Source organism: Phyllopteryx taeniolatus, chromosome 1 (assembly GCF_024500385.1).
Source record: "Phyllopteryx taeniolatus isolate TA_2022b chromosome 1, UOR_Ptae_1.2, whole genome shotgun sequence".
NCBI classification, from domain to species: Eukaryota; Metazoa; Chordata; class Actinopteri; order Syngnathiformes; family Syngnathidae; genus Phyllopteryx; species Phyllopteryx taeniolatus.
Window position 1 is genome coordinate 17294216 of NC_084502.1, and position 17887 is coordinate 17312102.

At 42.6% G+C, this 17887-nt stretch overlaps 1 protein-coding gene across 8 annotated transcripts; it reads left to right on the forward strand.

Annotated features, from left to right (window-relative positions):
* Positions 1 to 3443: 3443 nt before the first annotated feature.
* LOC133479538 (poly(rC)-binding protein 3-like) lies at positions 3444 to 17865 on the forward strand. 8 transcript variants are annotated; one of them, XM_061776669.1, is made up of 13 exons: positions 3455 to 3704; positions 8099 to 8262; positions 8340 to 8363; positions 8701 to 8733; positions 9224 to 9340; positions 10217 to 10348; positions 10413 to 10541; positions 11109 to 11252; positions 12222 to 12263; positions 13468 to 13546; positions 13981 to 14036; positions 14210 to 14379; positions 15554 to 17865. In XM_061776669.1, the coding sequence occupies exons 2-13, from the start codon at positions 8188 to 8190 to the stop codon at positions 15606 to 15608; spliced, it is 1056 nt and encodes a 351-aa protein (XP_061632653.1). In that variant the 5' UTR covers positions 3455 to 3704; positions 8099 to 8187; the 3' UTR covers positions 15609 to 17865. The 8 variants fall into 8 exon arrangements, with proteins under 8 accessions (XP_061632704.1, XP_061632712.1, XP_061632695.1 ...); XM_061776679.1 differs by having other exon boundaries at positions 3456 to 3704; positions 13471 to 13546; XM_061776697.1 differs by lacking the exon at positions 11109 to 11252.
* The last annotated feature ends 22 nt before the right edge of the window (positions 17866 to 17887 follow it).

The following is a 17887-nucleotide window of genomic DNA, read 5'->3' on the forward strand; positions in this document are numbered from 1 at the left end:
GGGCCAAAAAGGAAAAAACTATCCGGACTGTTATGGACGCAAAGTTCAAAAGCCAGTATCTGTGATGGTATGGGGCTGTGTTTGGGCCAAGGGCATGAGTAACTTACACATCTGTGAAGGCATCATTAATGCTGAAAGGTACATACAGGTTTTGGAGAAACATACACTGCCATCCAAGTAATGTCTTTTTCATGGACGCCCCTGCTTATTTCAACAAGCCAATGCCAAACCACATTCTGCACGTTAACAACAGCGTGGCTTCGTAGTAAAAGAGTGCGGGTATTCGACTGGCCTGCCTGCAGTCCAGACCTGTCTCCCATTGAAAATGTGTGGCGCATTATGAAGCGTAAAATACGAGAACGGAGACCCGGGACTGTTGAACAGCTGAATCTGTACATCAAGCAATAATGGGAAAGAATTTCACCTACAAAGCTTCAACAATTAGTGTCCTCAGTTACCAAACGTTTATTGAATGTTGTTAAAAGAAAAGGTGATGTAACATAGTGGTAAACAACATGACCCTGTCCCAGCTTTTTTGGAACGTGTTGCAGCCATAAAATTCTAAATTAATGATTATTTTCAGCCGTGGCCCAATGGTTAAGATCATCGCCTACCATTGTGGGGGACCTTGGTTCAAGACCCCGACTGGACCATCCGCCAACATCCTCCTGGACTCACGGCTGTGGTGTCCTTGAGCAAGACACTGATACCCCGAAATGCTCCCCGGGCGCTTCAGCTGACCCCTGCTCCAGTGTGTTCCACTAACTTGTGTATGTCTTCACTGTGATGGGTTAAATGCAGAGAACAAATTTCATGTGCATGCATGCATGTTCATGACAATAAAAGGTGATTCTATTCTATAAAAACAATAAAGTTGATCAGTTTGAACATTAAATATATTGTCTTTGCAGTGTATTCAATTAACTATAGGTTGAACATGATTTGCAAATCATTGTATTCTGTTTTTATTTATGTTTAACACAACGTTCCAACTTCATTGGAATTGGGGTTTTACAACTAAAATGCTTTGACCTCTTGCATGCTGGTGTTTCATGTTTCTGTACTCTAACAAAGTTTGAACACAGACTTTGAATCCAGAAAAAAAACCCAGACACGATCAAATGGAGAGATGTTTGAATAGATCATTGGTTTTTGCCAGCAGGCAAAGTGGACCCATTACGTGCCGGAGCAAACCGGGTCAGGCACTATTTTCCATTAGCAAGCTTGGGTTTGTGTTGGGTTGCATCAGAGGTATAGGGGATGCTTTTAGAGGACGCCTTCATTGTGCACTGGAGTGCTCTGATCGTGGCCAACGGGAATAAACTCTACACAAAAGAGGATGCCAGATTACATTTATTAAAACATGAATCCAACTCTTTCATCCATCCATCCATCCATTTTCTGAGCCGCTTCTCCTCACTAGGGTTGCGGGCGTGCCGGAGCCTATCCCAGCTATGATCGGGCAGGAGGCGGGGTACATCCTGAACTGGTTGCCGGCCAATCGCAGGGCACATACAAACAAACAACCATTCGCACTCACATTCACGCCTACGGGGAATTTAGAGTCTCCAATTCATGCATGTTTTTGGGATGTGGGAGGAAACCGGAGTGTCCGGAGAAAACCCACGCAGGTACGGGGAGAACATGCAAACTCCACACAGGCGGGGCCGGGCGTGCTGGAGCCTATCCCAGCTATCTTCGGGCAGGAGGCGGGGTACACCCTGAACTGGTTGCCAGCCAATCGCAGTTTAATTTAATTAAATTTCATTAATTTTTTTATTTAAATTGTACCAGTGATATTGTGTATTTGTTGCCCATTGGCTGGATTCAGTCCATGTCTCCAACGTCAATTAGAGTTACGTGGTTGTGCTAGTTGCAGGAAATCAATATTGCAGTGAAAAGCATGTCAGACACAGTTTAGAGTCTATATGACTAAAGATGAAAAGTTATTACTTGGTAGTACCCTAACATATCATAACACCACAACATCATCTGAACATCTGACGTCTTCGCTCTTCTTCTTTTGTTCTAGGGTTCGCGTTTGAAATCAATTTCATCCCGGTTTATTGGTAAACCCGAAACAATTTCATCCCTAAATATGACTCTCGAGTTTCATCTCCTGCCTCAAACCGTAATACACACCAGTCCATCACTTTCCCACAACTTTTCAAAATAGTGATTGAAATTCATTGCCTGCACACCCAGTAAGGTCATCTCAGCCCAAAGTTTGTGTCACCTCTCTCGTGCATGGACAGCAATCGGTGGGATTGAATATGACTGCCATCTCCCTCACCCCGTCCTTCACACCCTTCTGCCTCCATTAGGCCACAGACATCCTGATAGGAAATGTGGCTGGCTGTGAGGACAAGTTCTGGTAGGGGTGGGATGGTAATGGGGCTGCCCATCACCTTGCTGGAGGCGACTGGCAGGCAGGGTGTGCTGGGTGGGATCAATCAGGTTTTTCGGGCTCTCTTCACTCCTACATCCTCTTGTGTGCTCTTAATCAGCCATTGTGGTGCTAAAATCCCAGGATGGACCTATAAGAAGCTTCTTTACTATTTTACTGAAAGGCTTGATTTGCTTCGGTTAAGCATCTCTCACTGAGTTGTAGTCGTGAAGGTGGACCGACCCATTATACATCCCCACACCTCTTATTATTCAATATACAGCTAATTTAATGCTCTATTTGTATGTAATTTGTCCCCTGGGCCATTTTATAGTTGGGTTGGTGAGCTCAATTTGTGTGACGTAGGTATGAAACCAAGAACCCGCTATGTACGTATAAGCACTGTTTGTTAGGAGACATGGGGAAAATATTGACAATGAGGTAAAAACATGTTCTTCATTGTCTGCATTGCCCCTAATCCAAAAACATTTGCTTTCTCCTAGCATCCCCGTCGAAGCCTAATAATGTCAGCTTAAGCTCTGCACAACTGTCCATCTGACATGAGGGCTGGATTTGTGCTGGATTGGAAAATCTGGATGGGCTGTCTCCCAAGCCCTATAATTCTACACACATCCACCCACACACACACACACATACGGCCAGCCAGATTAAAAAGCAGAGGGGCTGCAGATGATCTGCATGTCATGGCCGTTGAGTGGGTGTTGACTCGAGCTTTTAGGGCGTTTGGCTGTTTAGAACTAAAAGTTACTAAACTATCCCGAAAGGCAAATTTGAAATAAACCTGTTCATTTTAGTGATAAAGACTCAGTGGATTTTGAGTTTCTTGACCCTCCCAGGGGCACATGAAAGTTCCCTGAGGCCACAGTTCTGATTAAGAGCACCTCAATCCTAGATATGTCTCCACGATGTCCTTGTGCCTCAGTGGGCATGCATGCCCTCCTTTTGTTGCAGAAAAAACAGGAAGGGGGGTCGGAGGGTCTTCATAGGGTGGTGGGCGATGCTCGCCCAGATTACGCATCATCATACGGCCTATTTACACTTAACACCAAACATTACGGCAAACAAATCGCACCGGAGTAACTAAACTTGCTCGCCGACGTTCACGAAAATCAGAGAATTTCGAGACTGGTCACGTGTTCCTCCGGTCACTCACGTGACCCCCTAGGCACGGACCAATCGGGTGGCGCTTCGTCCTGGCGAGATCAAAAGGAAGAGGGTGGAGATCTTTTTCCTTTTTGCGATTTTTAATCTTGCTACACCAACGGTGGTCGTTGACATCATCTTTCCCTACAGAAAGGTAAAACTGCTTTTCGGGACTATTTATTTGCCAATAGAAGGCCAACATCTGATGCTAGTTGTTTTTTATTGAATTAATTAATTTGCCTCCTGAAAATATTTTACTTTATATATATCCAAGAAAGCGATGGTTGCTGGATTGCAGATGTATGAAACTGGTGAAGTGCAGTTGCATTGTCTCACGCCATCAGTACTTTCTAATTTAATTTATTAATTTAGTAGCGTAACTATGACCTTTTCAATGCGCTGCCGCTGTTATGACTCATGATCTTATTTTGTCATCCGGAAAAGATCTCGTTAAGGTTTCCTTACCTTATCCTCAGTTCCAACAATGTCCCATGCAAACTGGAAATATTTTGTTTTTCACAAGACAATTTCATTGAATGGTCAGTTGATTGAGCGCATCTTTTGTTCAGCTCAAGCATGATCACTTTTATTTAGTATGAATTTATCTGCAGCTGGTTTGACCTTCACTACGACATGCTGAAACGGACACTTGGCTAGCTTGTGATTGTTATTCCAATTATCGTCACATTGATATTAGCACTGCCATGTTTGCAAAGCCTGAAATGTGGTCTCAGCTCAAAGGCTGTGCAGCACGTTCAATGGCTGCTTTGTTGTTGCAAAATACTCTTTAAGGAAGATGAGCAACATTTGGAAAGTGTGTATATATCTTCTTCCTGGGCTACAAAGCAACCTAAAAGTCAAAGAGCTTCAAAGCGCAAAGGAGCCGTGAATTTCTTCACTTATTGCAAATTATGGCAAATCTAAAATGGCTGACTTGACGCGCAGCTTTTTCACAGCACAACATGGTGCGCCTGTATCGTTAAGCCTTTGACAGTGCGCCACGGATGCTCGTACCCCCCTGCTGCCCCCCCTCTCCCCCATCACTGCCACAGTTGTAGGCGAACACACTCCGAGGTACTTTGAACGCTACTTGGTGCAAGTTCGCTCCGCTGTTAATGTCTTTGAGGAAGCTTTTGACCATGATCGGGGCTGAGGTATCGGGATTCTGGGTCGCTGATGTGGACTGACAGCTTTTGAAAGCACTGTCATAGTGGTGTGGCATTGGGCGGATGCCCCCCCCCCCCCCCCAATCCCCCACCCACGTCCATCCTATCGTACCGCATACAACAAAAGCTCACGCAACATGAGAGCTGCTCATATACCAGTAAAAAGAATTTCTGAAGAAAGCATATCCTGCAAGCTTCCTATACTGAAGATCTTCAATGCAAATCAGATTATCATCACTCGAAGTTGCCAAATTATCTCTTGAAGGTTGTGTAAAAAAATATGTATCAATGAGGTCAGCCAGAGGGCTCCCCCTCCTCTGCCCCCTTTTGTTCACCCGTAATTGGAGCACCAACATCCGGAGACCTCAGTTATATGAAGAAACATATTGGCCACACTCAAGCTTTGCCTAAGGCCAAATGATGAGCTGTCTCATCAATGGATGCAAACATCTGTGGAGGATACAAGCAGGAAGATTGATTTTAAAGTGTTTCTGAGGTGGATGATTTTCATTTTTATCCATGAACCCTCCCTGAATGTACCAGGTTGTATTCGAATATTCAGTTAGTGTCGAGAGAATAGTGCGTCTTTGCTACCAACATATTGCATCCCTGCATCAAACCATCATGGCGGGATCCCTCGCTTGAGTCATGGATTAGGTGGGAACAGATGACAGAGGCTTTGGATGGGATCGTACAGCAATTCTCTCCTTGTTGTGACTTGTTTGGTAACATATTTGCACCACGGCTTATTGATACATAATTTTTAAAATTACCTTTGCCACAATGCAACATTCCTCGTGCCCTTAAATACACAATCTAACCAAGTAAGGTGGTCTTTGCGAATCAAATGACCACAGTCGTTTGTAGCCAGGGGTGCTTTTGCATCATTTACACATCAGCAAGTCCTCATAAAAAAAGTAGCATCTAACTGTTGTTACATGAGCAGAACTGGAAGCCAAGACATAAAGAGACAAGGCCTCAGGTTCATCTTTTTTAACAGCAATGCACAAGTCTTTTCTGTGCATGGCAATCAGATGCAAGGAAATTCGGGAGGCGTGGGGTGTGTGTAGGGTGTGTGGTGCATTTTGTGCACTGCGTTGTCCAGCCGAGCGTAAAGCGTGATTAATTCAATAGCCTCCATAGAGGAGGAGGCTAGCAGCGCTGCAACACCGAGCATGACCCACTTTCCCCATCAGATGTCATGAAAAATTCCCTGCCGTCCCTCGTTGTGTGTCGTCCCCCCAACTTCCTGCCTGACTATCAGAAATGGGGGAGGAACATTTGCAAATATAAGTGGATATTTGTAAGATATGATGTCATGGAATTGTCAGAGAAAAGGCAAATTCTTGACTAGAATTGGGTTTAAAAAAGAAAAATATAAGATGACCTCAAATTAAAATGAGGATTTGCTGCATAGTTTTAGCCCAATGGGCCAAATGATTCATGGGGCCTTGACCCAATTCTATTATGTGCTCAAAACACTATTCAAATTCAAGGTATTATTATTATTTTTTTTTTGGTTGACCTCAATCTACAGATTTCAGTGTGTTTACAGTAATCACCGTTGCGAAAGTATGAAGATATGACTTTATGGGACCAATAAATGCATCTGTGGGTGAAGAGGACACAGACACACCAGCTGAACTGTAACATTAAACACACAGCAACTCACATTTTGCAGCACTTAAATGTGCTCTGCCTCCCCCTCCCTTGTGAAAACCTGCACCACTGGATCGAGTCTTAAACCCGGATTAAGGTTTTTTATGTAATCTGGTGTCCTCTGGGAGATTGGCGAGACAGCTGGCGACAGAATCCCTGTCCTTATCTCTTGGTCCTCCGCTGGCCTCTAACCAAGCCATGCATGCAGCATGCAGCATAGGTATGATTTCTGGATCCAGCGCAACATGCTGATGCTGGTTTGCAATGAGATTGCTGCAATTACAACAAGAGCAATATGTTGCTCACAAGATAGTAAGGGTACATTTTCCAAGATTGGATGTAATGATTAACTATTAAGTGGTTTGTTAATCATTCAAAATCAAGCTCAGCAATTATTCTACAAGCGATGTGCAATCAAAATCAAAATTATTATTATTATTATTTGCAAACAGCTGGCAACTCCATGCTTTTAATCAAGTAACATCTTGATTTCTTGCAATTAAAAGATTGTCAGGGAAGGACCATAATTACAAAGCTGCTAATTAGCAGCTGGCAGGGACACAGATGCATTTTGCTGCTGCAGCAGGTGAGACGAAAACAGAAAATGTGTTTTCATTTCCGCTTCTGCTTGGGAGCTTAAGATTGTCAAGGTCAGCTGCTGCAAGAGGTTTTCTCCCACTTTCTAGCTAAGCACTATTTTTAAGGTATGACGCATCATGTCTCATTGAAAAAAAATCCTCTGACAGCTCAAAAACTACATCTACACTACATCTTACACCACAAGCTCAAACTCATCTTAAATTCAGTATCATCCATAAGGACTTTGGGCTTAGAACTGTTGGGTCTTCGTTTCCAGTCCTGCTATTGAAAACAAATAACTTTAGTTGAGGTGCCCTTGAGCAACACGCCAAACCCCGAGAATCACCTCAGCAACTTTCCATCACTCTGAAATCCCTCTTTTTATGTATGGTCTGGTTCTGTGTGCGGTGTGCAACAAAAATATACAGCGACCTATAAATGGAACTTCCCATGAAGGATTATGACCAGTATAAGAAATGTAAAAATGTGTACTTTCCGTTACAAATTAAACTGCAATGAACCGTACATTACAAGAAAACATCCATATTTACAAACTTTTACAATCTAAATGGTGCCATTCGATGTCATTCATTTGACTGTGATGACCCATTCTGACTGGGTGCTTGAGATTATGGTCCGGTGCGCCCTCCTGTGTTCACCCCTTGTAACTGACATCACTCCGAGGCAGGGATGAGATTGGAGCTGCAGCTGAAAAGAGTGATGAAAAACAAATATGCATTGGATGGCTCGTCTCAGGGCTAAATCCTCTCTTACAAATGCTATGAATTCATTTGGATTTTTCAGGGGAAAATTACATTTCTTTATCGGGGAAAACTGCATTAACAGTTTATCCCGTTAAAACAATTCATTTGCCCAGTCTGCACACAATAGAACCGCATGCTAACATCGTTTTTCTTCTTTGTAAACGTATTATATGGTGCATTGTAAAGGGAAATCAGGGCCGTGAGGTGTTTTTTCTCTTCAAGATGGCCATATTGTATGGTGCAGAAAACACAAACTGTCTCTTGCCTGTAGCTGGACCGTGAACAGTGAACTGTCCCAACTGCAATTTCTCATTCACAGACCAAAGAGCCTCAAAAACGATTGTGTAACATGTCTAATGTTAACCCTCTTTGCCTTTCAGGTGACCCATTGACCGACCTCACCCTCACACCCCCATTGGCCCACAAACTCCTCTCTGACGTGACCAATCCCCTTCCTCTCACATCCAACATGGAGCCCATCAAGGTCCAATCAGAAGGTGGACTGAATGTGACCCTTACCATTCGGCTGCTGATGCACGGCAAGGTGTGATGCTCAGATCTATAATTCTACCAATCACCCAGAAAAAGAGATAACATTGTTGCACATTTGTGTCTCTGCAGGAGGTTGGGAGCATCATAGGGAAAGTAAGTGTCATCGGCTCACATTTTCAATGCAATGCAGTGCGCCCCCACTATTCACGAAGGATCGGGAACAGGCCGCAAATAGTGATGCCCAGTATATATATATATTTTTTCCTTAAACCCCCAAAGAATTTCAATAAGTGGGGATAAACTGCCAATAAGTGTTTTCGTGATTGGTTCCTCCAGCAAAAATGAAAAAAAAAACATTAGAAAAACTATTTTGAAAAAAACCAAAAAAACCCTGAGGTTGTCGAACCGCGATTGTGTGGAGGTCCACTGTATTTTGATTGAGAAATAATACGGTACATGCAACATCTAAATTGACTAAATTCACTTCCAGAAAGGGGAGACAGTGAAGAAAATGCGTGAAGATGTAAGTAAAGTTTTTCTGCAGGCATCTTCTTGTGAAACCTAATGCAGTGGTACCTTGACTTACTAGTTTAATTAGCTCTGTGATAAAGCAAGTAACTTAGTTTACCCGTATCTCAGGAGCCTGGATTCAGTCACGTTGGCCATTTACTACATGGTTAGTTCAGTGTTAGTGTCTCCTCCATGCTCCTCGCGAGTGTTTTCATTTTGTATTCGTGTTTGACTGTTTGTCCCGATCAATAAACGGCCTGAAAGCGCAACGGCAACTATGGCTCTCTTTTCGTTTCTTTTTAACTTCACTTAAGCGGCAGCGCATTTTAAGCTTGCTTGCAACTCAAATTTTGCCACGCAACAGAAAGCAAAATAAAGGAATAAATAAATATAACTCGATCAAGCGACACCCCGTAACTCAAAAAACTGGTAAATTGGGACACTCGTAAACCAAGGTACCACTGTAGTTTCTTGCTCATAGATCAGACTGTGCTCCTATACAGAGTGGAGCTCGTATTAACATCTCAGAAGGCAACTGCCCCGAACGGATAGTCACCATCACTGGGCCAACGGACGCCATCTTCAAGGCCTTCGCAATGATAGCCTACAAGTTTGAGGAGGTAACAGCTGACGTTAGCTCGCAGGCTAGTAATTATGTTTTGCTAAATGACTCAAAAGACACCCAACCAAAAATCAGAATCAGAATCGCCTTTCTTGTCATTGTATGCAATACAACAGAATTTGAGGTTGCTACTCCTTGATGCCTATATTTACTACCGGTACAATAAATTCAAGTAAGAGAAGTACAACATAGGATAGGAATAGTACCAAATATAAATAAGATTAATGCAAATGAGAATAGTGTCATGTAAATAGGAACAGCAAAATGACATTATACATACCAGTGAGAAAATGCCTTCCAAAAAACAGATGATGTAGGTTTGGTTGCCTGTCTGTCCCTTTGGAAGTTGCTACTACATGCCTGTAACTATTCTCATTCATCCAGGTCATTTCATTCTAAGGGCACTGAATCGCTCACAACTGGTTCAGCTTGTCTTAGAAGTTTCGCCTGTCATCCCAGCAGGCTTCATCAATTCATGCAACAATGCTTAATTAGGAGAACAGTTGTTTTTATGAACTGATGAAGACTACACAGACAAGAGACGAAATGTCTTCTAAGACAACCAGAACAGTCCAGTTGCGATCGTTTCAGTGCCCTGAGAATTGCTAAGACATCTCATCTATTTATGACAGCCATTCCATCTAGCCTCCTAAACCACATGGTCTACTGGATTCATTTCAATTTATGTATTTTTAAAGAAAACGCATACAGATTTGGGGGTATATATGTTGGTGCAATGCCAACCAAGTTTTTGTCATGGTTTTAGTTCAGGTCAGCAGTAGTCAATTGCTTTTCTCCCATCGGGAAGTATCCTGGCACCTATTGTTTGCAATCGTTCTTAAATGGTCTATGAATCCAAAAAATGTCATTCTAGGATATCATCAACTCTATGAGCAACAGTCCTGCCACCAGCAAACCCCCTGTTACCCTAAGGCTTGTGGTCCCAGCCAGCCAGTGTGGCTCGCTCATTGGCAAAGGGGGCTCCAAAATCAAAGAGATGAGAGAGGTAGCAGAAAGATCACACGACGTCCCAGTGAGCAAACACAAACACTTCCGGACTCTTCCTTCAGTCTACAGGCGCTCAGGTCCAGGTGGCGGGCGACATGCTCCCCAACTCAACAGAGAGGGCGGTGACCATTTCCGGGGCGCCGGAGGCCATCATACAATGTGTCAAACAGATATGTGTGGTGATGCTGGAGGTATGGTAACCTCGTGTATGCTGCATTCTTCTCATGTGGAACTCCAACCATTATTTAGTTTATTGGCACACTAGTTTATTGGCACATGGTCACATTTTGGGGATTTGACAGTGTTGATTGCTAATAAAAGAGCATGGCAGAGGAGTAATGTTAAATGTATTGGTGACCACTTGCAGGGACCAATCACATTTGTGGTCTTTGTGTTGCTTGCTTCGTTAATATGAAAATTTGAACTGTCTGCACTGCCAGTTGTCCAGCCGGCCATCATGAAGGCACCCACCATGGATGCCGGCACAGTTGCGACACGGCTGTAAGTCTCCAGAGTGCTCAGGGGGGTTGTTTTAAGTGTTTATAGCGTCATCATTATCCAGTTGAAAGTGGTGTTCCGGGTGAATCACAAACTGGACCTTATGTCAGCATGTGCACAGTGGAGAGCACTTTTGTGTCACAGGTCTTCCCTCAGGCACTGTCCCTCTCGGTCTCACTTTATGCTCTCTTTCTTCCTCTTTTTCTTCTTCTCTAACACTCTCCACATCTCACTCTTTCTCCCACCCTTACTCTCCTCAGTCCCCACCGAAAGGTGCCACAATCCCCTACCGCCCCAAGCCTGCCTCCACCCCTGTCATTTTTTCAGGTGGCCAGGTAAGAGCAGACCCACTGGGGGCGTCCACAGCCAACCTCAGCCTCTTACTGCAGCACCAGCCACTGCCTGTTAGTGTCACACCAGGTTTTATTCAACCAACCCCCCCTTCCCACCACGCACACACACCCCACCCACCCTCACTTCCCCACCTGCCCCCTCCACTGGCATGAAACTATCACCGCTGTCCGCTGTGCCCTCACTGCCATCCATCAGCCTGGAATTGGGATAGAAGGGATCACTGGAGTCATTAGGGGATGATTTGGCTGTGACTGCAGTGTATTATTCTGGGTTGGGAAAAATCCATCACGTTTGCAGGGAGACTGGCCAGTTTACCAAATTATTGATGAGAGCCAAAAAAAGATGAGAAAAATGTCCATGCTGTTCTAAAACTGAATGAGCAGGACAGAAAAAAAAAATGTAAATGTCAAAATTGTCTTGACGTAAATACAATAATTCCAATAAATTATATTAATATTATTATTATATTTATAAATGTATTTTGGTTACTTTAAAAGGAGATTATTTAGTGGCCATCATTTACTGCTTATAACCATATGGTTATTGTCCACATAGCCAGAATCTGAGCAAAAGGGATGAAACAAAACACAACAATGTCCATGTTTTGTTCCTTATAAACTCTGTTTTGTTAACAATGTTAACAAAGTTTTTACAATGGGCTTTCTGCAGAATTCCCCACATATGCAGACCTTATATGCCATTTATTTGATCACTCCAGCTGCTGTCTTGAATGGTGAAATGAAATTTAGCTGAGTTCTGGCCTCCGCAGCCCTCCACCGACTCATTCATTAGACCAAGTCACATAACTTCTCCTTCCACCTCTGTCCCTCCTTTGTCACACTGATCCTATATTGATATAATTCAACTGGATTTGATTGATGATAGACTTAATAATATAGTGCATGTCTTTCCCGTAACCTGGCTAAAATAAAAAGCTTCAGACCATAACCAAAATGTATTAGAACATAAACTTTCTGTGAGTGTCGCAGCACCTTAACAATGCAGTTTCATGTTTACAGGCTTACACCATCCAAGGACAGTACGCCATCCCACATCCAGATGTGAGTGCTCGCCACATCAGGCGCTCCACATTGCATCTCTCTTGGAAACACAGGCTCCTAACAGCACCTCCCTGCCCTTCTTTATTAATATTAAATGCTAATATTAATATGGCTCTTACTGTATATCTGTCATATAATTCCTATATCTTTTGACGCTGAAGACTCTTGACTCCCTTCTGTCTGTTCTCCGTTAAACCTCAGGGGGCTTGGCCTGCAGCTCGCAAAACTAGCTAATAGTATCATCATTTAATATTTATCTGCTTTCCGCCTGCACTCCAGTGTGTAACATGTCTTCAATGCTTGCTCAGATCAGCACTGCACAACATGTTGACTGCATCATGTAACCAAGCTGCTCATCTTTGAAGGAACCATCAAAAGAATGACCAGAGCCACTTAATGACAATTCATTTGATCGATTCATTATCAGTAAAGTCAGACTCCACCAAGGCCAAACAATCCTCAACATATCTTTCTGACTTCTTTGATACAGTGCTCAGTCTTGAAAGTGCTGCTTGCGTGAAAGTACAAGTATCGTAACAGAAACCTTCTTGAATATTACTCAAGTAAAAGTCTGACAGTATATGACATTTACTGAATTTAAGTATCAAAAGTCATATTCTGAGATTAAACATGCTAAAATGTTGCTGTAAAAGTGTTTACAAAGCATTACGTCAATGAACAAATTCTTCTGATTTATTTTGTAGTAGCAAGTAATGAAGATGGTTTACAGGGATGTCTCAGTGTAAAAGTATATTTTATTTAGGAAATGTAGTAGTGAAAGTTGCCAGAAATATAGTTATTCTGAGCCATACCAAAACGTAAAGGGTTCTTGCTCAGCATGTGCCACCCCTCAACAAAGAAAAGGAGCTTGTGTTGTCTTTGCATAATCCGGCAAAACTAAACAAACAAACAAACAAAAGGAGTACCTCTCGCCCTCATGCTTTCATGCTTGCTGTAATAAACTTTAAAAAAAGGAAGTTGAGATGCTTGTAACAATATCAGGCCAAGCCCTTCACCTTCACCTTTTTGTGTTTCCTCAGATCCTATCTTGACTCTTGTAACCTTTTGGATAGAACTCAGTGTGTGCGTGTGTGTGCGCGCGCTCGTGTGTGTGTGTGTATATGTGTGTGCACAAATGTGTTTTTAACGATGACCTCATAGCTTTGCTGTCCTCCTCCCCCCCCCCAACCCCCCGCACCCTCAGCAGTTGAGCAAGCTCCACCAGTTGGCTATGCAGCAAACCCCCTTTACCCCCCTCGGACAGACCACCCCTGCCTTTCCCGGTACGTACCCACCTACACGACAACCCTCTTTACCGAAACTCCTTCTCTCGTTTGTACCTGTAGAAGTGAACGCATTCTCTTCCTCCAACACTTTGTTCTTCTTCTTCTTCTTCTTCTTCTTCTTCTTCTTCTTCTTCTTCTTCTTCTTCTTCTTCTTCTTCTTGTTGTCTTCCTCCTTTTGCTCTGCCTAGGACATGGCCTGCTGGTGGTCTGCTCTTGTTGATGTTGAGGTTTTTTTCCCCCCCATAGCATCCTTTCTTTAAATGATGCAACTGCCTCACAGACTTTCTGCATAGAGAGTCAAGTGTTCTGATGGGTGCTCGTGGGCCCAATGTGGCGCATTGCTCAAATGTTCACGAGTTCCGCCAACATGTCAAACTCTATTTTATGTATTCTTCCTCTCCTCCTCTTCCTCTCCCTGGTGCGGTCAACAGCAAGTCTGGATGCCAGTAACCAGGCCAGTACTCATGAACTCACCATTCCCAATGATGTGAGTATCGAATAAATCACTATTAAGTTGACTTTCGAGTTTGTGATGCTAATTCTTTAACTAGGGATTTATTGCAGTCAATTACAAATCTAACAAAGGAATGTGAATAATAAAGACAGACCAACATGTGCATGCCCTGGCCATCCTAAGTCCCGCCCCCATTATTTTCCCAGCTAATAGGCTGCATAATTGGACGCCAGGGAACCAAAATCAACGAGATCCGTCAGATGTCTGGGGCACAGATCAAAATTGCTAACGCCATGGAAGGGTCATCGGAGCGCCAGATCACCATCACAGGGACCCCCGCCAACATAAGCCTGGCCCAGTACCTCATCAATGCAAGGTAAATGCTTGCTATGTGCTAAACTCAAGCTTCCGCTCTTCCTCCAATCGTTTCTTGTTTTGTTTTGTCGTTATAGAATAACTGTAAACCAGTAACCTGTTCCTGATTTTCCCACATCAAAAATATTTCAAAACTTGGGTGAATGTGTTCATTCTGAACTAGAAATAATCATTTATTTTGAACCCTAACACTAAACTGTCTCAATCAATCTTCAATGGGAGTTTTTCATCAGCGCACAAAAGTTTCTTTTCATTGTGCCGGTTGAGCAGCGACACGCCCTCGAGTCAAAGTCGCCAGGGAATCAGCTCGACAAGCAGAAGATGGACAAAGACAAGAGAGCGTGGGGAGGTTCTGCCGGCTTCCTAAATGTTTCGTTCGTCTGTCCCACCATCGGGATTGAAACCATCTCATTTAGCAGGAACATCTCTCTTTTTCTTTTTGATCCCAGATTCGCTATTTTACTTCTAAATTTAATTCCTTCCTCTCCCAATAATTATATTTTTATAATGTTCCCCCTTTCAATATGTGTTGCCTGGAGACACCAAACATAATCATTTGAACATGAAGCCTAGGTTAATACAACAATTAAAAGTCAAGATCAGTAAGTCACAGATCTTCATATACTGTATTCACACCAATATGTATTGATGAGTGTGTGGTGGGCTCGGCGAACCCTACTCATGTTCTCCTGAGGAACGTCGACGTGGTGGGATAAAGAGAGGTGTTGTCTTTTTGAAGTAGTGACTCCATTGATGAAAACAAGGGATGTTGATGTCATTGTGTTCTTCTTGTAAGCAATCGGTTAATTAACATTCATTGTCCACCGAAGATCAAGTAACAGTGCCAATTCAATCACAGGGTTCACCTCAATGCAGTTTTCGTTGGAATTTGGCCATGTTGAGTGGGATGAAAAGGAGTTGGTAGTGGATCTAAATGTCAATTTGGGCGATAGCAGGCCCCTCCGCACTTGGCTTCGTGGTTGGCTCTAATCTCGCCGGCATCGAAGATTGTTGCTAGATTCTGTTTCCTGCCGGCATGCCGCGATCTTCACTAAAATGTAAAATGTTATGTTTCTGTAGGACTATTTTATAACTTTTTTAAAGCACTTTGTGAATCATCTCTGTGAAAAAGTGCTATACAAATAGAATTTACTCACATGCCCTTCATCCTCCAGGTTCCGAGATGTGGCGGCCATGTGGAACGACCCGTCCTCCATGACCACATCCTGAGCTCCCGAACTGGCTCTTCCATCTGGCCCTTTCCAACAACTGACGACACCCTCCGGACTCTGGCTCTGGCTCTCCGAAAACCCTGAGCACCGGCCGCCCTGGTCCTCCACACACTAGCGAAGGCCGTGAGCTCACTTTTATTTCAGAGAGCCAATTAAAAAAAGAAAACTCTCTGTTGAGTACGTTTTTGTTTTAGAGAACTGTTGAAGCATGTTGAATGTTTATTAGCAACAACTTGTGTTACTTTTTTCTTTCTGTTAATCTATTTTTCTCTGTCAGTGCTGCGTCATAGAACATTTAAGAAGTAAAAGATTGAACATTTTGTAGAAGTAGTTCTTTGCATTTATTACAGCTCAGTGATGCTATCGGCAGAGTGTGGTGGGATGTAGCCAAAATTTTATAATATATCCTAGGAAAATGGAGCCTTTAGAAAACAATATTGGACTATTCCACTTCTGTCCTCATTTGCATCTTTGTCAAATTACATCACGACCCTTTTTAGCCAATGGTATCACTCCTGGAGCCTCCCTTTTTGTGTTTATATCCTATACTTACGTATATTATTGCTTATATTGCATGTGTTAAGTGTTGTATTGTTGTGTATTTCAGCAGAACCTGTTCAGTGGACCTTGAAATGTTACTGTATATCTTTGTGCTCCTGCTCTTTTCCGCTCTTGTTTTACGCTTTTTTCTGGCCACTCACTTGTAGTCCTACACCCTGCCCAAACCTATAGCCTCCTTCTATTACTAGTGTAGACATGCATGAAAGGAAATTAGACAAAACTCAGTGACTATAACACTGAGTGGAAATTGAAATGATTGTTTATGATCATACTGTATTTGTTTTGTACAAGGACTTTTATGACTATTTGTCAACTACGCGGCGCTCATGCAATAGATGATGCAACACTTTACTCTGGACTGCCTCTGATGTGCGAGGGGTTAGTTGGCCTCAGGCTGTGTCCAAAACCTTTTGGCTTCTTTCCATTGTTGTTTTGATGGAAAAATAAAGGAAGGTCTTAAGAGCAGCTCACAGGGGAAAAAAAAGTTGAATCTTCCCACCAAAAGAGTTTGGACCAAGCTAAAATTGTGTTTGGAGGCCAAAGAATGTTCAGGGGTTTGTTAGGGGGCGGGGAGCAGGGGAAGGGGGGTTGGGTGTGGGGGAGGGGGGGAGGCGCTCACGGGGGCCGGGGCGGGCATGACCACTCAGTCTCTTTTTCACGATTGTTTATTTGTGTCACGTCGCTTTCATTGTTCATTCAATGCTTTAGGTTTGAATGTCTTTTTACAGTCACAAATATGTCAGCAACTTAATTGGATTTGATTTATTTTTTTGTGCAAGTCAGATGACAAACGCACTTTTTTATTGGTTCATCAGTAAACTCAAGCTAATGAGAGGGAGGTAAGAATGCTATTTGGTCTACAAAGCTCAAACTCCACTAGATGCTCAATTCTGTGTTGATGTACACAAACAGCTATTGAATGTTACTGTCCCAGTCACATGATCTACTGTATGTCCAACACGATGTGCAACTTTTAATTTGCAGCATGCTGAGCCTTTGACTAAAACATGGCCCATAGGCGGATAGGATACATTGCCAGTGGTCATTCTGCAATAATCTTACAGTTTGATGTGATAGTTGAGGTGAGCAATGTAACAATAGCTTTGAGTTTCTACTATTTGGGCTGAATAGAATGTCAAAGGACGAGCTGTCATTCTTTGCAAAGTTTCAGAAATATGCACAAGAGCAGAGCGCATTCACTTTTCTTGTAATGATGGTTTTCTTTGCATTTTGTTGATCCTGATGGCAAAGCAGGAATATTGAGTTGAAGTGGTGGCAGTGTAATAACATCAATATTCATGTACAATTATTTGTTTAAAAAAAAGAACTGTATTTATTTACATTTGTGTGTATGACTGAAGCAAACTGCAACTAATGCAATAACAGGGTGCAATGTGCAATTATTTATTTAATTTTTTTTTTTTTTTCCATTTTGACTTGTAGATCAGAGAGCTGTGTAGCTTCTTGCAAAATGTTTTGTTCTTAAATCTATTTTCCATGTGGCAGGAGCTTTAAAACAAGATTTTTATTTTCAGCTTCTGTTTGTGTGTGTATTGAAGTTTGGGGAAAAAAGTGAAGTTCGTAACAATTTTTGATTTATTTGCTCTGTGCAGATCTATATTAGTTGTGAGTACTATGTTTAATTTCAAATTGTTGGTAAGTATAAAGACAAATAAAGTTTCAGTTTTTCTTTCTGTGACTTGTTCCTTTTTCTCT